Source organism: Electrophorus electricus, chromosome 5 (assembly GCF_013358815.1).
Source record: "Electrophorus electricus isolate fEleEle1 chromosome 5, fEleEle1.pri, whole genome shotgun sequence".
Lineage (NCBI taxonomy): Eukaryota > Metazoa > Chordata > Actinopteri > Gymnotiformes > Gymnotidae > Electrophorus > Electrophorus electricus.
In genome coordinates, this window is record NC_049539.1 from 1,643,119 (window position 1) to 1,665,545 (window position 22,427).

At 42.4% G+C, this 22,427-nt stretch overlaps 1 protein-coding gene across 5 annotated transcripts in view; it reads left to right on the plus strand.

The window, feature by feature from the left end:
- Positions 1–1,753: 1,753 nt before the first annotated feature.
- Positions 1,754–22,427, plus strand: part of mllt10 (MLLT10 histone lysine methyltransferase DOT1L cofactor) — a 41,289-nt gene continuing 20,615 nt past the window's right edge. For all 5 annotated transcript variants that reach the window (XM_035525851.1, XM_027028506.2, XM_035525852.1 and 2 more), the window contains exons 1-7: positions 1,754–3,172; positions 4,459–4,538; positions 10,072–10,126; positions 15,010–15,119; positions 15,768–15,871; positions 16,321–16,414; positions 18,815–18,904. In XM_035525851.1, coding sequence (XP_035381744.1) covers positions 3,010–3,172; positions 4,459–4,538; positions 10,072–10,126; positions 15,010–15,119; positions 15,768–15,871; positions 16,321–16,414; positions 18,815–18,904 — 696 coding nt within the window. In that variant the 5' untranslated portion in view covers positions 1,754–3,009. The remainder of the gene's footprint in view (positions 3,173–4,458; positions 4,539–10,071; positions 10,127–15,009; positions 15,120–15,767; positions 15,872–16,320; positions 16,415–18,814; positions 18,905–22,427) is intronic.

Consider the following 22,427-nt stretch of genomic DNA (forward strand, 5'->3'; position numbering starts at 1 on the left):
TAGTAGGACTCTGCACTGCAGCCCAAATTATCAATACAAGACTCAAACTAATTTAGGACCATTTGCATTAGATTTAACCCACAGTATGAAGCAAGGTTAAAAAAAAAACCTGCCACGGAAATATCACGGATATCAGCGCAGCAGTTTCCATCATATTAGAATTCTGTTAAAGAAGATAGAGGTGATTTTATAGCCGCTTTGTCACGCGGCTTGAACATTGCAAATATTTCACTGTCCGGTGTGAACAGTGGGGCCTAATAAAGATGTTGCTTTTTTCTGTACATGATATTAATCACATATGAAGTGTACTACATCCCTGCCCGAATACACGTAGGTTCATATATTGTCATACTTGTCGCAAGGTTCGAGGTTAGCCTATAAAACTGAAATAAACCATAATTTGCAAGAACAGCAGTATGCATCCAAACAGAATGTTAAGAGCTTACTCCAACTACAAAAAAGACAACAAAATGTATCAGTACAAACTATTAGTTGCGGTTTGGAGCCACAACATAGCATTTAAAAAAAAAATCATTTGCACTTATGTAAAATATACAGTAAAGTCAAATTTAATTAAATTTAATTTATGAATATACACCAAATCCTGTAGGGTTCTCAGGGTTTTATTTTTAAATATTTTAAAAACCCTTTAAATGGGTAGAGCTGGGCCTGAATTACTGTCCATTGTCTGTGAATAAATTAAATGTAAACCCATGTAATATTTGCATGCTCCCTCTGTTGTCTAGGCTACTTTCATATAGACAAATTAAAATTAATTTGAATTGGTTGGCTGAAGTGTTAGTTTTAAGTTTCTTAAGCATAGCCTGGAACATTCAACATGACAAGTAAATATAACCTCCTGTATTTGGCTTCAGGTGAGATGAGAATAATTTATTGTTAATAGCTGCTGAATATGTAGCATATATTTCTGTAATAGTGTACTGAAGAATTTCAAATTTGTCATGAGAGCATCAAGCAGAAAGAGAAGAACTGTAAATGATGTCTCCTAGGATACACTAAATTCACTGGGCTGCTTGTTTTGGTGTCCTTCCATCTTTAGAGAACTTGGGCAATAAAATTAATGAACAAACAATCAGTTCTTTAATCTTTATGTCTGCTTTCTGACACATCACTAATGCACTGGTTTATGATTAGCCAGATTCAGTTGCTTCTGTCCTATACAGAAAGCCCACCTGGGCCAAGGACCTTGCATATTTAGCTCACTGACTATTTTAGATTCATTATTCCAACAACAGTTCAAACAAACCACCACTACTCTCTCTCTCCCTCCCTCCCTCACTCACACACACACACACACACACACACACAAACAAATGCACATACAATTCATGCAAATGATATTTGACATTTCTTTAAATTTGCTTTTTAAGTTGAAATTGAACATTGCATATGTAGCATGGTTACTGGTTTGAGTCATTTTGTTGTCAGACCTAATGTAGCAACAACCTTAGACCATCCTTTGATCAGGGTTATAACCTGTGCAATAGTAACAAGACACGAGTAATGGAATCTGCAAATGGTATTCAAAATGGTATACGGAATGGGCAACAAGCAAGAATTTGAAACTATCAACCTCCACCGAACCTGTACCTTTTTATCAAACACTTATTCACAGGTCATTATATATATATATATATATATATATATATATATATATATATATATATATATATATATATATATATGTATATATGTGTGTGTGTGTGTGTGTGTGTGTGTGTGTGTGTGTGTGTGTGTGTGTAAAACCTCTGAAACTGAGTTAGAAACTGATGCACAATACAAAACATACACAAAAAGAAATGAAAAAAATAAACTTATTTTTTGCAGCATGCAGTCGCAGACACAAAAATAGCCCACCATTATAAGAAGAAAAGAGGCAATTTCACCTTCTTCACAGACTCTCTAGCTAAGAGCAGAAAGCAGACATAAAAAGCAAATGTTGTTTTAGAGCAGCGACTCCTCCACCCCAACCCTCTGCCCTCTGTCTCATCCTGATGTCTAATGTCGACTAGGTATTTCTTAACCACATTTCATAATTTTCACTATGAATGCTATATTAAGCCTCATAGTATGTATCCTGCTTTATCATTGGTCTTGCTGTTGACCATAACCCAGCTAGAGTCTGGCGCTTTAATGATCTAATGATCGTGGCTTTTAACAAATGCCTAGCTTCATTAACATTGAAAAAGATAAAGTCTTATTAAAAAGAATAAGGATGCAGTTTAAAGTGTGTGTGCGCTGTTTCCTTCATGTCATACTGTTGTATCTTATCTTTTAGCCTTTATTTCTTCTGATTCACTATTCTGAATATACATTTTAATAATGTAAATTAGTCTTCAATTCAAGACTTCCCTGTTTTTTCATTCCATCCCTATATGAGTATACAGCAGGAATAAGTAATACGTCTACAGGACAACAAGACAAGACAGCGCCCATATGCAAATAACATACAAATTAATATACAATATGCCGTACAACAAACACACAGGGCAATATAAACAAATATATTAACTATACATATATGCGCTATCTGCTCATTATAGAATATATATTGTCTATACACAGAATAACTACAGATTACATGCGATTGTAAACTACCGTAAGTATACCTGCCTTGCTAAGAAATCCTGTTTTTGGAACTCGAAACTGAAATATTGCGAGATTTATGAGTTCGTTACCAACGTATTTCCCACATGATCCTTCAAATTCTGTCTCTTAGCTTGGTAAATACTCTTCGTAAATACTCTTTAGAGGCCTCATTGGAGCCCAGTCGGTTCTTTCCGCTTTGCTTTGTCAGCGCATGCGCCCACGTGCTCGCACTTCTCGAGCGCTGGGGTTTGTGTGTGTTGAACAAAACCACCCTCTCCGATGTAAACACGGTCAAATATGGCTTTTCCCCGCAACGGGACTTAGACATCCGTGAGACTACGCGACGCGTCTCCCTAAGCGCTCGGCCGCCTGCCCTGTCCTGTGTGCGGCCGTGTGTAGATGGTGTCCGGCGAGGCGTTTGTGGCCGACGAAGACGACTACTGCAGGGGTACTATGAAGGAGATGATCGGGGGCTGCTGTGTCTGCTCCGATGAGAGAGGCTGGGCCGAGAACCCGCTGGTGTACTGCGACGGGCACGGCTGCAATGTCGCCGTGCATCAAGGTAATCCACCGCGGCGAGCGTTTGAAAAGAAAACGGGTCAAAGCCGATGGCGCTGCGAAGGGTGTTGTGGTGAAGACGGACGTGCTAAGGGGTTAGCTGGTTAGCTAGTTAGCCTAGCTGGTTAGCTAGGCTAGCTGGCTAGGTGTCCCGACCACCTGGAGAAAAAGCTAGCCAGGCGCCCGCTTTACTGGACACATTTTACCGGACTAGATTTTTAGCTCGCTAGCTAGTAATCCGCTAACCAGAGTTGATCATTTAGCTGGCTAAAGTGAGCTGGCTACATAATTGTCATCGTCTAACATCGGCGAGCTAGCTGCTTAAACTCGCGTCACTACGCGGTGGCGTTTCCTTTTCCTCGTAGCCTAGCCTATCTTAGCTCAGCTCAGCTCAGCTCGGTTGTTAGGCCGACAGGATGTTGTGTTGAACTGAGCGGATTTGATAACCGCGTATAAGCCATTTTCTCGTCGCAGTAACCAGCTGTGTTTCCTGTTATGTGTACACAAGTGTGGCTTGCTGTGCTGAGATGTTCGTGGTAGACTGTCAGCTGTAGCTACCTAGTCAGACATGTTTGCTGTTTCTGAGGCGTGTGAGCCTTTAGCAGTGTCACTGGGTCAGACACTCTGGATGGATAACTCACTAAACGCTTGTAGGATTATTTTGTTGTACTGAGAGCTGCACTGCTGCTTTATTGACCTTAAGCTCACCTGGTTCAGCATTTCCTGTCACATTCTGTATCTCCTGAGCGGGTTGAAGGGTGAGAGAAAGTTAATTTCATAGGCGGCTTATGATTCATGTTCTGAACCAACATTTTTTCTTTCAGGGTATAATTGGATATAATAACCAAGTGGCCTAGCTAAGTCTTTTAGCCTTTTTGTTTTTGCGTCAACAACTCTTAGCATTTTCTTCAGTTGATGTACCCCTTGCCCAGATATCGATTTGTCTTCAGTACAGTACACCACACTGGAGAGAGATCTCTCCTAACTATCACTATTCCATCACATCAGTTCTTAGTATAAATAGACCACGACACTTCTTATATAGTCTTGGCAGTTGTATGCATAATGCACTTTTGGCTAATTGTGACTCACAATTGTGAGGGAGCGATGTGTACATTGAAAAAAGCTGAGCGTAGGGCTGACTGACAAGTTGTATGATTAAATATTAATTGTAGATTAGTTAAAAGCAACAAGCACATGTCTTATCCATTCAGTACTGCTTGCATGCCTATGTACAGGTCTGCGTGTCTCTTCAGGTAACACTGAGTCTCTTACTTTTCTTCCCTATAGCCTGCTATGGAATTGTCCAAGTCCCTACTGGTCCCTGGTTCTGCAGAAAATGTGAATCTCAGGAAAGAGCTGCCAGGGTGGTAAGTTCTGCCCATTATAGACCATCTGTATGGTTAGCTGTGTTCTGTTTATAGTATGAAGTGTTCACATGCTCATGTTATGTTATGTGCTAACTCATTGGGTTGGTTCCAGTCAAACTAATTTGCTTAATAAACAGCACGTCTGACTGTTTATTCCCTTAACATAGATAATTAAATTGTCTGATCAAAGCTGTATAAATTTACTTTGTGCACTGAAAGACTGAACAGATTAGACTAGACTGGAGGATCTATACACCTGAAAGCTAGGGCTATATGATATGCTTAAATACTGTATTGTGATCTGGGTAGCAGTATACTTATGAGACCCTGTTAAATACCTAATGTGTTATGGTTGAAGATTTGGTGTTACTTCGACTAAAATGAATTAAGTTGTTTTGATCACATGAAGGCTGAGATGCATCAAAACATTGAAAGAGCACACACCCCAAACAACTAAAGCTGGCAATGATGCTCAAATCATGCAATAAATTTACATATTCCATATGACATCACTTTTATTTGTCTAGCTCTTTTTTGTAACAGACAAAGAATTGCATTACTTGAGACCAGTCTCGAAAGTACATATTAAACATCTTGCATTTAGGTGAATTTTTCTTCAAATTTTTACACGAAATTTTTTCCTTAGACCAGCCAAGATCAGAGAATATCTGATCGATTGACAGAAAATGACAGGGCTGATGAAACTTGTTGTTGCAGTGATTATGGCTGTAACTGCCTAGGACACAATGCACATTTTATTAAGTAGTTTATGCGTTTTATCCATTAAATATTTGGCACATTAATTTAAAATTAAACTTCACATTAACCCTTCATCAGAACACTTCCATACTGTAGTCACAAATTCATTAGGGCTGAAACAATTTCTCGAGAAACTCAAGTAACTTATTAAAAATCATCAATGAAAATTCTTCACATCTAAGCGTCAACATCCATGATATTCGTACACCTTCATTGGGCCTTGCGCGAAATAGATGCAAAACCACCTTCAAGCCGAAAGCACATTCAGTAGCTAAATACTAGGCTCACTAACAACCAAAAATGTGGGAGCAAAACAAGAAACAACATTCAAACAAGGTGATATTCTATTACTTCTACTCTAGAAGGGTGGGAGGATATGAAGAAGCCAAAAGTTACTTTTTTTGAAGTATTTTTGTGCATTTTCTCGAATCATTAGCAAGCAACAGAAGAGGCTGTGAATAAGATCCCAGAGTCCCGCATCTTCATAGCAGTGAGGTTGCGCAGGTCCTGCTGACGATGAAAATGATTTCTTAAAAAGCCTCGCTGAGACATCGAACCTCTCCCGAGCTCGAGCCGTCTGTACCACCGTGCGCGGGACAGGAGAGGTTCCCGCAGCAGCGTGCCAATGCTATTTTATGGAAGGTTAGCTGGCAGAGTAGCTAGTTCGCTAACTACATAAGATTGTTGAGATGTACCGGACTGATTTCTCCTAATGTTTATTAGCAGAGATGTTGAATTTTTTATTTTTGGGTCTATGTACTAGGTGTTGTAGTAAATGGACTGGAGTAAGTTACACTACCTACAGTGGTATTTTAAACGACCAAATGAATGAATTGAATGAATGAACTTATATACTAGGGAATCTCTTTTACTGAGGAAGCAATAAAGTGCTCTGTGTTGAGAAATTTAGCTACTGTTTTCAAAAACTCTTTCTGCCTTCACACAAATGTTGAGGCCCACTCAGTGCACTGTAAAGGTTGGGGGAAAGCCCAACTTACTTAGTTTTTTCCTAGTTTATAGAATGCTCGATTACTAAAATAATCTATTGCCACAGCCATAAAATTCTTAAAATGCGATTGATCTTACTACATGGCATATGTATAACCCTCACTCCTTTACTGCATCTATTACCTGCACTCTTGCAAGTTGCCCGTTTCTAGCCTGCAGTGTCCTGTTGAGGATTCCCATTTACAAAAAGGGTATGATGACAGTAGAGCTGGGGTTTCACTAGTTTGCCACAAAAGTCCATTAATCTGTCAGTGTCAGCAATTTTTATTGTAGGACCAAATTATTAAAATATAACAAGCTAATTTTTGGTAAGCATTGTGCATTCTGATAACTATGGTTAATATCTGCTCAAAAACCTTCTGGCTAATGCAAAAGTTAATTTTGACCTTGTATGGCGTTTATACACTGCCTGTCTGTGGGAAAACAATAAATTAAAAGAAATCAACAACATCCCTGGTCTTTAAGTTAACTTGCATTTATACTCTAGTCTCAAACTCAGGCATGTGTGTTGGGGTCTTGGCCTCATCTTGGACCCCTCCCCGAGTGGTCTTGGTCTCTCATCTTGGATTGATACTGCTGACCCCCCGCTGCCGCCACCAATTGGTCCTGGTCTTGTCTCGAACTGGATTGGTTAATATTTTGGCGTGGACTTTGCCTCTTTTAACATGGTCTGGAACCCAATTCTAAAACAGACATCATCACAAAGCAGACTAAGCAATCCAGGTGTAGTGTAGATCCCTAACGAGGAAGCCAAAGGTGACAGTGGAATGGTCCAGCTCCCTCTAGTGGTCAGAGGAGGAAACCTTGACAGAAGATTGGCTCAGAAGGACACGGTAGAAGTACTTGAAACAGTTGATACCAAGGATCCATGAGAGAAGATAATGCGCAGTAATAAATGCCTGACAAAGATGTGGACAAGTGCTTGACCATGTTGAACGTGTATGGCTGTTAGACAGGTTTTGGATATAAGGACACTGAAGATGGTCATATAGGTTTAATCACCAACACGGTGGGGTGAGGGTGAAATACCTGCCATCATGCCTGCCCTAAGCTTCAGGAGCAGGAGGCTCCAGAGCTGGTGTGCCGCGTTACCGTCAGCACTCAACTTGAGCTAGGCAGGTCCAGAGGTGACCTCAGGCAGCTTGGGACATTAATGATTTTGCACCACCATCACAACTGTCAGCAGTTAGGTGATGCAGCTCATCTGTGCTACAGAGACACACATTACATTTATCAGATGTAACAGGATGTATGTGGTGATCATATTGTGAGCTGTGTCAGTACTACAGAGGCCAGTATGGCAATAACGATTAACAATGTATTGTATCCACTGAAAACTTGCTTGTGGCATATGGCCTCGTAATATTTTGGCACGAAGCAGATAAGCATAAAATCCTGTTTGAGATGTCAGTTCTGGTTGTTTTTCGTATGTCCCAGAAAAGCTTTGAACAAGATCTGCTCAGCTGGCACTGAGCAGTTTCACGCTCCTTCATTTTTTTTTCGAAAACAAGGCCAGCGAGACGTCTCGGGAGAATCGATGATGTTACTGATGATGTTTCATACATGGTTCTCCCCAAATGGATATGTATATCCTCACGTTAAAGCTGTCTGCATCTTTACGTTTAATTTCCGCTCCAGTGTGGTAGAATACTGAGCCAAAACAGCAGAAGTCATTCCTAATGCCACAGGCTGTTATCAGCTTTAAATCATCTTGAGTAAGTTTGCTGAACTTTTCCGTCTGGGACAGCAAACAAAAAACAGAAGTCAGTCTTTCTGAAAGTCTCCATATGTGTACTGCCGTGGCTTTGGTTTTTGATAGCAGAGTGGTACTGGACAATATTGGTGTAGTTGTCAGCAAGGCAGTGATCTAGAATTACAATAAATGAAGAATGGCGTTTGGAGTTTTGGAAAGACCAAAAAAACCAAAAACCTTAAACCCTTTTCAGTTTGTGTAAACTTCTTGGCTTGCAGATTTAAAGTAAAAAAAAAAAAAACAATGCACATGTATGTTGTTTACAAAAGTAGGCATTCTCCTCTAGCATTATATTTTAAGTTATTTGAAAGAGCCAGCTCTGACCTTAAACCTTTTATAAAGTTGTATACGACGACAATACACCCTTTTTGGACTTCTGTGTGGAAGGTTGGATATACCCAAAAAGTGATGTTTAAACAGGAGTTGAGCTGAGTCGGTGTGATCAGAGCCGCACGCTTGTGTCCGTCTGGTCAGTATGGCCGGAAACCAGTATGGCCATTTCAGCGGCAGAAATGTATAAGACGTCTGCACGTCGTTTGATTACGAGGCAATAATCACGCCAAGTGCAGCTTTGCCAGACTAGCAGTTCATGATTACTGTTCAGAGAACAGGAGTGTCTTAAATCAAAGGCTAATTTGCATCGAGTATCTGTTTACAATGCATCATTCTCAGATCCTGCAGAATGAAGGGATTATGGGGTCTTTTGGCAGATATTGGTCGTTAAAGTGGAAAGTTCACTCACTCCGACCAGTTAGTGACAAGCCTAAGCACTCACAATATTCTCGTGGTATGTAGAAGCTTCGTGTGTTCATGTGCAGGAATGTGTGGGGCTGTTCAGATACAGACAGCAGCCTTCCACCGCTCTCCAGCGTACCGCAGTTTAGCAGAACTGTAGTGTTTTCCGAAAACATTTGGAAAAAGTCACAAAGGTGAGGCATCGATAGAGGATCCTTAGTGAATTGGTTACTATAGTACATATTTATCGGCCAGTTCAGCAGTATGGCGATGTTCTCTAAGAAGTGGTGTGATGGGGCGAGGGGCTTAGTTCAGCGCAGAAAGAGCATAAGGAGGCTTACTGGCTGCTGGGGTTTCCTTACTGACTGCTGTGGCATGTAACAGACATGCGCAACGGGCTGAGGAGGCCGTTTGGATCGCAAACGTTATGGGTCAGCAGGAGAGGAAACCCATTATACTAGTCAGTGGTGAACAGGCAGTTTTGAGGTAGATTCTGGATTTTCACCAAAACCAGGCAGCGTACCATGTGCAGCTTGTTCTTCCTGTGAGGAAAGACACAGGGTTTAGAGAGATGGTCTCTGCCTGCTAATACTGACCTAATCTAATCCAGATTCCTTACAGTTTATCAGGTGTGAAATAAATGTGAATTTCTTAATTTTTTTTCTAATTTGGTTTGTTTTTTGATCTGTGTGGCTGCTGTTACCTAAATCCAGGAAGAACTCGGGCAAGCCCCTGATGATCAATGAAGGACATGTTAAGTGAAGAGGAAAGGTCTTAAATGTAGTGTTTTACGTTTTCTAGATAAGTATTGTGAACTGGGAACTCAACAGAAACATTAGCTGCTCTGGCTGTTTCTAATTCACGTGTGCTTTATCACCATCTTGGAAGTCTAGTTTTTTTTTTTCCTGGACATGTGTATCCAATCTTTAAAAAAAAAGCTGCTTACTTTTTTACAGCTTTAAAGTGTTATACTGAATTACTATGTCAACTGGATGGTGAAATATTCCGTTTTCTGGCGCACACAGACATTGAACCTCCGGGCTCCCTAGTCAATGTTCGTGTGCCCCAGTCAATGCCGACACTCCCCAGTAAATGTATCCACACCATAACCCTTCTGAACACCAAAGGTGTGAACTGAGCGCAGCGTTGGTGACTCCAGCTCGGGGGGTGAGGCTCTGTGCTCTTGGTGTGTGGTCCAGTGTAAACGCTGCATGTGTGTGTGACTCTCCTGCTGCCTGTCTTGGAGTAACGCTTGGTGTGCGTCTCCTCTCTCTGCAGAGATGTGAGCTGTGTCCCCACAAAGATGGAGCTTTGAAAAGGACCGACAATGGAGGTAAGGCTCCTTCTCTGTTTACATGCGAGTGTTTTGTACCACGTAGCAGTTTCAAACGTGTCCATGCGATGTCAGTTTGTGATGTCGAGAATCTTCCTTGGTCATGTTTGTTGCGTTTTTATCCGTTCATCTTTACCTGTCTGCTGCTTTATGCAGCCGTGTTTAGCCCGCAGAATTCGCAGAGTTTTGAAGGACGCTGAGCCCGGCCAACTTCCCCAGTTTTTGCATCACTCTTTAAACTGCAAAGCGAAGTTGTGTGTGAGATCTTCGCAGCAGATCTGATGGAGCCGTCTTTAAGATGGCTTCTGCTGGAGTGTGTACGGTAGAATTGTATTTATAAAGGTCTCATTAGGTGTGTGTCCAAATGGTCACAAACAAAGTTGATACTGGAGATGACCTGTGATTGAGTTGTCTGGATGAAACTTGGATTGTTGGGGAAATTTATTTTTTTTCTGAGATGCATTGTATTTGCTATATTTTTTACTTATCTTGCACGGCTATGACAAATTTAAATAAAATTAATTTAAAAATAGAGAGAATTAATTTTTGTAAGACTAAATTAAATTATTGTTTTTCCTTTTTCATACAGCATCTCTCTTAGATATTTATTGCCTTGGTCATCACCTGCTTGGTTCCCTAGAGAGAGAGAGGCATACACACTCTCTCTCCCTCCCTCTGCGCTATATAGCACTGACTCCTGAAATTTACACTATAGTTCATCGACATTTTTTTCATTACTGAATGCAACTGTAATTCCACATCAACTTAATATTGCCGTCTTGTAAATTTCAGCAGTAAATTGATGTTCTGCGGACAGTGGGGCTACCTGTATTACAGTCTCTGTTCACTCAAGCTCTGCCTAAAACCAATAGAAATGTAATCTGATAGCAATTACAAGATTGTTATTCTGTGTGAAAGAAGGATGTAGTCTGTGGATGTAGTTATCTTCATTTAGCTTATTCTCCAGCTTCTTATTCAAATTTTCCAGTCCACCTTAAGATCTCAGAGGGCAGACGGTGAACTCCGCAGGTTTTCTGCTTTTTCATGTTGAATCTACTAAAGCCACAGAGTAATTAACTTCATGAATGTAAAGGAGGGGAATGCTGTACTTGTTCAGTAATTTGTTATTTATTTCTTTATTTACCCTCCCCACCTTTTTTTTTAATGGATAAAAAAAAAACACTGTCATTGAACAGTGCTAAGATGCTAGTTTGTCTAGTTTAAATACTCTCACTAGAAGACAGCAAACATGTTCACCGTCACTGAGGTATCAAAACTACATGATGGCAATGCGAGTCATTTCACACGTATGTGTGTGTGTGCGCATGGATTTTGCAGGCTTTGTGACAGTATAGGATCAGTTTCCTTTACACTTTTCCTCCTGAATATCCGGTCCAGCATTTTTTGCTGATATTGACCCGATTCTGATGTGTGGTATTGGATCAGTGCCCTCTCTAGTTCGTGCTGTGTTGTGCTGTCCATCATACATCACTTACTAAATAAACAAGACCAGGTTATATGAGATTTGAATGGGAAATTCTGGTTATTTTAACGATGAAACTTGTCATTTTAGTTATGATTTGCTAAGTACCTTTTGCACTAATACTGCTGTATCTCTTCCTGGGATGAACCAGCTCAAATGCCTCCAAACAACAACTTTATTGACTTGGATTGTGCCGCCCCACATGCACAGTACGATTAGCCACCGCTTCTTTATCTGTGTAAAGACGGGAGGAGTGAACATGTGTGTTTATCTCTGCTCGCTCACCTCTGCTTTATGACGGGGCGGTCTTGGCGGGGTCACGGCGTCTCCTCCCCAGCACGGGGTCACGGCACGGGCAGCCCAGAGACTGTAAACAGCCGAGAGAACGCACAGCTGCAGGGTGCTGCTGGCTTTGTAGCACGGAGAGCCGTTAAACGGCCCGGAGGGAAACGGCAGGTCCTTCGGCTGCAGGTCTTGGTCATTCCGCTCCATGTGAACACAAGATGAATCCCTAATGACATCACTGGAGCTGCAGTGAAAAGATAAACATAAGCACGCGGTGTGCCTCTTTGGGGTCAAAACAGCCTGCAGTTTTCACCGTTATACGTCCACCAGTCCCCAAAATGGGCTGGTTCCCAAAATATATCCCAACATCATCATAAACTTCTTGCAGGTTTTGCTGTGTGTGTGTGTGTGTGTGTGTGTGTGTGTGTGTGTGTGTGTGTGTGTGTGTGTGTGTGTGTGTGTGTGTGTGTTTTATTTTTTATTTTTTGCCTTTTGCGTATATTGTGCCAGCTTTGTGTGGTAAAGGGTGAGAAGTTCTTTGGGGTGTGCTCGGGATTTTTATTGCCCTGTTTTATAGGCTTCTGCTAGATTCTTGGAGGGACTTCAAAACACCACCACCCACTCACCGCCGTCCCTGTTGCACAGAAGTCAAAGACAGTTCATGGGTTCACTTTTAAGTTTAGGGCTGTTGTGCTTTCACATGACTGGGCTAACTGCACTGCAGGCATTTGCTGGTTTGTAGGATAATTTCTTCTCTTATTTCATATTTCTCCTTATTCTCATACATGCTTTGAGTGTCACCAGTAAGCTAAACTTTACTCAAAATCAGTCACCCTGTGGCTGTGTTGGTCCAGCCGAAACACCCAATAATCATTTGGTATAAGGGTTCGCAAAATGTTGTTTTGGGAATTTTTGTTGTTTTCTTCCCCATTAGGTTTTTAATGAATTTTATTAGGTTTTCTACATGTAGCACTTGAGATATAATGAGATTATAATAATTTAAGCCATGTAAGTTTGTGATAACCTACCCACTGTGGAGTACCCATAACCACACGGGCCGTGCAACAGTAATGTCTATTAGGAGCCCCGTAAATCTGCCTCAGACATTTTATGCTTTTTCCAAAGCCCGATTTGGGCAGGAAAATATTTCCATATCTTCTTTAGTGTGAACGGTCTTTAGTGTGAATGCATGCCTTGTGTTTGCTGCATTTTTAGCCACAGTGAAACCCTTTGCAGAAGTTCTCCTCATGTCAGTCATGTTTCTCAGGAGGTGAATCTAGACAGTCTGGGTCACTTGTTTTCCTCCTTTCTATCTTTTTTTGTTCACCTTCACCTTTCCCTTTATTTCCAGATTTCCTTTGAGGCTTTTTCTGTTCTGTTTCCTGAGTCTTTGTTCTGAATGGTGACGTTGTGCGTTTGTGTTGTTTGTATCTATGAGACCATGTTGATTTCTCTGCTTGTTTAACAGTTTTCCTGTGGGGGGGTGGGGGGACTTGCATGCATCTGGTCTAGAGCTGCTTGGATAAGCCCTCTCACATTCTCCTCGGGCTGTCTGGTGAACTCTGAGCTAAACGGCTTGTCAAAAGCATTGTCTTCAGTTGACCAATTAAGCGAGATTCACCAAAACGAGACTTTTCTGGCTTATTGCCGTACTAATTAATAGAATTAAATGGATGCAAGAGTCTTGCAGAGTACAAGGAACTAAATATTTATTGAATTATTAATTTAGCTCACATGAAATTCTTGCATCCCTTTATAGACTTTACGTTATAAGAAATTAAGTGTGTTTGCTTGGCTAAGTAACAGGCTGCATTAATTAAACATAAGTTGTTAAACTTCTGTTGTGCCTAATGGATAAAAGAAGTAAAAATCTAGAAGTGTTTTCTTTGAATAGTGTAGTTAGTGGAGAAATCTTGAAGTGTGTGTGTGGTGAAGTGTTTCAGCTCCCTTCTGTGGTCTAAAACGTCGGTGTAAACACCGGAATCCTGGGTACCGCTTCTCTACTGCGTTATTTAAAGGGGTTTGAAAGTAGGCTGAAAACAGACGTTGGTAATGATCCATTTTAATGGTTTAGCATGCGCATACATCAAAAATGGCTTTCTTTATATAGTGCACATTTATTGACAAATGGATTGACTGAAAATGTACTATTGTCGAAGTGTGTGTGCATGCATGCATGCATGCATATGTATGTATTTGTGTGTGTCTTGGTAATTGCAGTGAAGTACATGCACATGGAGAGGCCTAATTTAATACTGCTATTGGCTTGCAGTATAAGTTGCCACCGAAACAACACGTGTGTTTAGGCTTCATTATGGAATCTTGATGCAGAACAGCGCTGATTATTCTTCCCCTGATGGAGCTGGGAGCTGTGCTGTGGTGTCTGTGCTGTACTGCGTTGTCTGCTCTGTGTGGTCTGGGCTGCAAGCAGTGTCTGTGCAGTGCTATTTGTGGTGTCTGGTGTCTGTGCTGTACTGTCTGTGGTTTATGTGCTGTTTGCGGTGTCTGTGCGGTGGTGTGTGCGCTGTCTGTTCTGTACTGTACTGTCTGTGGTTTGTATGGTGCGTGTGTGTGTGTGTGTGTGTGTGTGTGTGTGTGTGTGTGTGTGTGTGTGTGTGTGTGTGTGTGTGTGTGCGCATGCGTGCGCTGTCTGCACCCCTGTGTGTGACTCCTCTCATTACCTTGCCCTCTTAAAGAAACAGCCTGGTAACCCAGCTTCTAAAATTCACTACAGCTGCAATAGTCACTAACGTTTACATGTCACCTGTTTTTGTGTGTGTCTGTGTATTTGTTCATGTGTATGCATGTATTTATTTTTGTTTGCTGTCAAAACTGAGTTTTCTAAGCATGAAACATTCTAATTTGATCACTGCATAAAGTTGAGTGTTATTTATTGCAGTTAATGCTGCTTATTAATGGGAAAGCCAGTATACTGACCTGCATTCAGTGTTTTAACTGAGTGTTTAACTGAGTGTTTAACTCAGTGTTTTAACAACACTGTGCCATATAAGAACTAGTACTAGTGGTACTGTTGTTACTGCTGCTTTACTGTGGCACAGGGGAGGTTGGGTGTCAAGTGCCAGTGCCAAGCTGTCTCCTCTTCCTCTGTTTTTAGGCTGGGCCCATGTGGTGTGTGCCCTCTACATCCCTGAGGTGGAGTTCGCCAACGTGTCCACCATGGAGCCCATCGTGCTGCAGTCTGTCCCGCACGAACGCTACAACAAGGTAAAGATTTTTGTAGGGTGCATCTGATGGAGAATCTTTAAAACCCAAAATGCTCAGTGTATTAATACTCAATATTGACCCAGTTAAATTTACGGAAACCAAACTAGGACGAACTAGGATATTAAACTAGGTTGAGCAAATTGTTGAACTAGCTCACAGCTTATTGGTTTGGTTTACCTGGAAGAAATGTGTAGAAATGTGCTGAGTAGAGGTGAGTACCGTAGAAATGTTCTGAGTCGAGGTTTGTGTGCAGAAATGAGGTGAGTAGGTAAGTACTATGGAATTGTGCAGAGTCGAGATGGCATCTAGTTTGTCTCCGCCAGTGGAATGAGGCTGTGTAGCTTTTGTGCCCTGACGCCTAATTTACTGCGTTTGAAAACCATAATTGTGTGGTGTTGACGTGCCTTGGACAGAAGGTGGTGGTGGCCAGTCTGGGCTGAGATGGTTTCAGCTGGCGGTTAATTGCATCTTCACTGTGATCTCAGTTCAAACAGCCTGCTGTTTCCCTTCCTGGTAATCCAGGTATGGACTTCCAAAGATCCAAACCGAGCTCTGCGCCACCATGCTGTGTACGCCGTACCAGCCGCGGTCTCGGTGGCCCTGTCTTCTGGGTGTGAGCGTGCTATGTTTGTGTTTTGTGCGTTTCAGACGTGCTACATCTGTGAGGAGCAGGGTCGCGAGAGCAAAGCAGCTACAGGAGCCTGCATGGCCTGCAACAAGCATGGCTGTAGGCAGGCCTTCCATGTCACATGGTGGGTCAGAGCGCCCTCACCCCGCCCCTGCTACTGCCTTCGCATCACATGTCTGAAGGATCAGTTCTACTGTGGACTCTCATTGGTCCGGACTCAATTATTATATTTTAATGTGTTTACTTACTTGGTCACATTATTTATTTAGTTATTTATCTTCACTGTCTCACCTATTTTCCTAAGTTTGAAAGCTTACTGTTTCTTACCAATTAAGGCAGGATGTTACATTGCCCAGAAAAACAATTTAACATGCACACACAAGAACAAAAATGGGACATACAAAAATGGTTATTGATCAGACGTTTTCTTGTGACGGTGTAAAATGATTATTTCAGTTGTGTTCTGCATTGGTTTGTGTGTTGTTTTTGTGGTTCTGAACAAATACGATGGGTTTGTAATTGACGTCCTCCTTGAATAGCCATGTCTGTCCTCCCCTCTGTCTCCTGCTGCAGTGCCCAGTTCGCCGGGTTGCTCTGTGAGGAGCAGGGCTCAGACGCTGACAACGTGAAGTACTGTGGCTACTGCAAGTACCACTACAGCAAGCTGGTGAGATCCTGCTTTTCACAAACACCCCTTCATCTTAAGGCCAGAATTGAGTCCTCAGTCAGTCTGGAATATGTCCAGATGTGTTCCTTCACCATAGTTCTCCTGGATTAGGTGGTGTTTCTGTGCTTTGGGTGACTGAAGTTCCAATATATGGAATAAAGCTTTGTTGTTGTGTTTTATTTTTCTTCTTCAGCATGTTTGTTTGTTTTTTAGTTGTTTAACATGCACCAACATTTTTCCAGCATGGTGAACACCTTGTGAGCACAGAACTGTGGCGACACTCTGCACTTTGCCCAAATTTCTCCCTCACATTGCTTTGCAGGAAAGTCTGTGTGTAGTTGCAGAACCCAAGCAAGTCTGCCTTGTCTGGAATTCCTTAAATTATACAACTGTCACCGTGCAGGTAGCACAAGTTGGCAGGAAGCCGTTCAGAACTCTGTGTGTGTGTGTGTGTGTGTGTGTGTGTGTGTGTGTGTGTGTGTGTGTGTGTGTGTGTGTGTGTGCGGTGCTGTTTAACACCAGTCATCTGGAGCAGGTCTGATTCCTTGAGTGACTTAGCCTCTTCCTTCAATTACAGCTGCTGAAAGCAGAGCTGTGGAATAGTCATCCACCCCCCACCACAACGCGCGCACGCACACAATTACCCGAGATCTATATCTCCCAACCCCTGTAACCCCTTAATCTCGTGGCCATTCAGCAGTACCTCTCTGGAGCTTTGTGTGTGCCCCTGCTTGTCTCTGTCGTCCCCCCCTCTTCCTGCCCCCCCGAGCTCCTCGGCAGTTACCCCTCTTCCTGCCCCCTGTTCCTGACGCCCCTCCCAACCCCCGGTCTCCACTGTCGTCCCCTCTCTTCCTGCCTCCTCTTAATCCCTCGCTCACCGAGGTGGCTAGAGTTTCAGAAGGCCGAGATAGAGGCCCAGTGCAAGCAAGCACCTCTCCTTCCTACCTCGCCGGCGTGCGTGCGTGTGTGTGTGTGTGTGTGTGTGTGTGTGTCTCCTCCCTCCAAACAAAGGCGTCTCCCACACTGTGCTCTCCATAGGTCATGTGAGAGCAGGGTGGGGGTGTGGCGATGGCCTTCTGAAGGCGCAGTAATGAGCAGGGCTGCAGGGCGAAGTGTGTGTGTGGGGCGGGGGTGGGGGGTGGATTGCACGCTCGATGCAGTCAAAACTCATTATTTTTGGCAAACGGTCCCGATATTTCACGTTTTCACCATTCTTTTCATTTTGTCCCTTCAGTAGGTTCTTGAACATGGTGTAATTAGTGAGGCGTAGCACATGAAGTCTGTTTAATGCTTCATGTCGGGTCTTTATCCCTCATGTAAAAACACAAACCACAAACCTTCATGTGCTGACTGGTTAAAATCACTCATTGTCTTAAATTTTGGGAGGACTGAGTGTGGTGTGACCTTTCTGCATGATGTACCCGTCATGTTAATGGATTATCTTGGATTAATAAATCTGTAGTATGCCACTAACCTTCGACGTCTCCACGTAGACTTTTGTTTCAGTGGCTGTCTGGTAACCAAAGGACATTTTGTATGAAGTAAGGTTTATTGTCAATGCTCCCAATGCTTGCAGAGAATTTGATTTTTGTTTTTTGTTGTTGTTGTTGTTTAAATCTGACTACTGTGGATGTTTCAGAAGTTGTGGTTAGAGAAAGAAGGTTCACACTGTTTCAGTAGTTGCATAAAACAGCACAAGAGTAGCGAAATAGTCTTATTTAAACCCTCTGATTAATGGTGGTGTTGGATTAAATCCAGTTTTCAGGCATCGATTTCATTATCATATTCTCAAACTCCTCTGCTTGGCACTCGGGCATGTGGACACGTACAAGAAATGTACAGTACCATTGGCACGTGGTTCCTACAAATTTTGGGAGCCAAGAGGTTTGAGAATATGCAAATTATAACATGTTACTGCACATTCAAACAGCACTGTGCGTTCTGAATAATTAAATTATTTTATTTTTAATTGGTTGTGACAGCCTTTGTGTCTTTGACCATTATTTCACTGGTGAATACCAAAAGAGGATGAAAAGAAAAATACCATGTAAACAAAAATGATGACCACCTTTCTTAGAAAATTACCTGATTTTGTTTTTCCTTAGACTGACTCGGCAAGTAGTTTCCCTGTATTGGTTCAAGCAAGGCAGTTTTGTCCATGTTTTACTGATCTCAGAACAGCACAAATTATGCTCAGTGGTTCTCACAACACTGCCTTTTCTGACTGCCTCATTTTTTATTTATTTATTTTTAAAAATTATTTTATCTCAGTAAGGGCTTTTTTTTTTTTTTTTTTTTTTTTTTTTTTTTTTTTTTTTTTTCTCTCTTCTTTTTGACTTTTTTCTCCAATAATTGGACCGGTTTCATCTAGTAACTCGAAGTTCCTCTTTCACCTTTTAGAGAAGGAGCAAAGGCCGTGCTAGTAGGCCTCAAAGCTTAAGCGATTCTCCCTCTCACTCTTTGGATAAACACCATGACAAGGAGAAGAAGGTAAGGCAGATTCCTCGTCTTCCTCACACCGTGCCTTCTGCCCGTGATATGTCCTTTCAGCGCACGCTCGGCACGCTATGAGGTAAATGCGTGGCCCCGCTTGTGTGCCCAGGTTGGCGAGCTTTACGTCAGTTCCGTGCACCTCGGTCACTTTGATCTGAAGTGCCCCTTGGGGTTTCTTTCTGAAAAGCTAAAGAGAGTGAAGGAACGAAAGAATGCCTGATTTCACAGAAAACAAATTAGTCGTCCTTGTTAGTTAACTGGGCTGTCAGCGTTTAGTCAGTGTTTACAGCAGGGACCTTCTACACACACATTTTACACCTTTTTACACCTATGCAAATACAAATATTAATAGGTACAGGTATAAGAATAGATATTTATGTATATTTCTATCCATCAATCCATGTGTCTATGTATTTGATCATGAATAATGTCAGCACGTATATGTTCCACTATATCGGGTGTGGTGTTGGTGTGAGAAGGGAGGAACACAGCTGGAGTTTGGCGTCATAGTGTGGCCTGCGTGGGAGAGCATGTCATACCCGCAAACTTCCCAACACACTTCCCTGCACGCACTTCCCAACACACTTCCCTGCACTCTGCTTGTCCCTAGTGTCTGCCGTTGGCCTCCTGTTAAACTATGTTGTGCTAGGAAACTCCAGTTTAATGCAGTTCAGTAACTTCATCTATTAGATTTGCATTTTTGATTCCAAAATTATCCAATTATGGAAATGTTTTTGTCTGTTTATTATAGCCATAGTTAGTGCCCTTGCTTGTCCAGTTTGTTTATATTTTAAACTTTGTTCTTTTTTTTTTTTTTTTTTAAATGAACCTTTTTCTTCCACTTTTTAAAAATCTGTGCTTTATCCCTCTCTGTCCTCACCTTAAGCTCCACACACCACCTCTACCCAGTTTGTTAAATGTCTTCCATACTGTATTTGCACAGAGGAGAGGTGACCCCTCATCCTACAACGGTCATGGCCCTGCGGACTATAGTAATCACTGTTAACCAATCGTACCGTGTTGGCGGTTGCAGCAGGGCATGTCTCTCATGAGCATGCTTCTGTTCTCCTCCGCGCCACTTCCTGTCCTCGCCAGTCATGCCCAGCAATGCCTAAACCGGAATCAGTGCGCCGAGACCACTGAACCCACAGAGGCCTGCCGAGAAGTTCTGAGCCCATTGTAATTAGACGATGCGTAGCCCTGAATCCTGTGTTGCCATGAAGGGAGAATCATTTGGATTCTGTCCAATACAAGTTGAACTTCCTGTGACAGTTGTGTCTTGTGTTTTGCACTCTTAGGTCTTTAAAAAAACAGATTTATTCTTTAAAAAGCCCCACTAATATTTAATGCATTTAACGATTATTTAATTAAAAGTTAACATTTGTACTTTTAACTGCATTAAGTGGTGAACAGTGACATGTAATTGTTCGGGGAGATTGACAAGTGAAGTTTTTCAGCTTAGAAGAGTTTTTGTGGACGTGAATGCAGAATGGAGTTGGAAAGTGTTCCGTGAAGGTGCTGGAAGAATACAGGAGGCCACGTAATTGTCTAGCTCAGGTCAGAGAGAGATTGTCAGATAGCGTTTAGGGTGATTTTCTTTTAAAGCCAAACGTATTGTAATATTCGAGGCTTTTTCAGTTGTGCAGGGTGGTGTGATGGGCGGGGCTGTGGGTGCTGGCTCTTCGTGGTGGAGGGTTTTGCTCAGTCCTTTTGTTACGGCAGCCGATTTGCATTAGCAAAGGGGGCCCATTCTCTCCCCCCCCCCTCCACATTCCCAGGTCAAAGGTTGGGGGGCTCAGATGTATACCTAGCTAATTCCAAACCCTGGGGCCAAACAACAATAGAGACTAAAAGCTTCTCAATTTGCAGCTGGTTCAGATGGCCTACAAGAGGGGGGTTTTGAGTAGTATCTGGCAACGTAGCCCTCCCCCTACATCAATGTAATTCCGATCATTTTAGCTTGTTTTGCCGTGCTTCATTGCTGTTGTGAAAGACTCTTTTTATTTTGTTTGGCTATTTTATTTTAGTAGAATTTTAATTTAATTTCTGTGGCTATAGACATAGTCATATGGGTCTGTTCATATCAAAGCTTAATTATTTGAATGTCGGCACTGTGCTGTAGGTGTTGATTAATGATGGTTATTACTTTGAGTGCTTGAGTATCAGTGTGTCTGAGACCTAAATGTCCATTTTTACTCTATAGGAGAGTTCCATGTCCAGATGTATTAATTTGTTAAATGTTTACGTATTAGGTTGGTGAAGACTTACCCAAATGTCAGCCAAGCAACAACTGTCAAGATGATTTTAAGATTGGTAGTAATTTCAGTTTTCTCACACCTTTCCTACTACTGGATTAACTAACCAAGGCTTTCCTTCCACTACGTAAAGCCTTGTACAACAAATGGCCTTCTGATCAGTTCGGTGAATCTCAGAGACAGCTGACCACAGTGACTGGAATTTAGTAAGTTTGCTTCGCAGAGAACAAGAGCACACTAGAACGGCTAACACACTGTTAACTGAGACAAGCACCTTGATAAGAAGGCGCCGCCCTGCTGGAATGAGAGCTGTCTCACTAGAACTAGAGCTCACTACAGCTCACTGTCTCACTACCCCGTGGACTAGAGCTCACTGTCTCACTAGAACTAGAGCTCACTACAGCTCACTGTCTCACTACCCCGTGGACTAGAGCTCACTGTCTCACTAGAACTAGAGCTCACTACAGCTCACTGTCTCACTACCCCGTGGACTAGAGCTCACTGTCTCACTAGAACTAGAGCTCACTACAGCTCACTGTCTCACTACCCTGTGGACTAGAGCTCACTGTCTCACTAGAACTAGAGCTCACTACAGCTCACTGTCTCACTACCCCGTGGACTAGAGCTCACTGTCTCACTAGAACTAGAGCTCACTACAGCTCACTGTCTCACTACCCCGTGGACTAGAGCTCACTGTCTCACTAGAACTAGAGCTCACTGTCTCACTACCCCATGGACTAGAGCTCACTGTCTCACTAGAACTAGAGCTCACTACAGCTCACTGTCTCACTACCCCGTGGACTAGAGCTCACTGTCTCATTAGAACTAGAGCTCACTACAGCTCACTGTCTCACTACCCCGTGGACTAGAGCTCACTGTCTCACTAGAACTAGAGCTCACTACAGCTCACTGTCTCACTACCCCGTGGACTAGAGCTCACTGTCTCACTAGAACTAGAGCTCACTACAGCTCACTGTCTCACTACCCCGTGGACTAGAGCTCACTGTCTCATTAGAACTAGAGCTCACTACAGCTCACTGTCTCACTACCCTGTGGACTAGAGCTCACTGTCTCACTAGAACTAGCGCTCACTACAGCTCACTGTCTCACTACCCCTCTGCCTGAGAGGACGTGTGTACTGTCTTCTTGCACACTGCCTGGGCCAGTACACTAGGGGCGATCCAGTCAGCAGGAGGGAACTGGCAACCAACACTTTGGAGATAATTGGGCAAAAACTCAGTCCAAACGAGGTGAATTTGATTTTC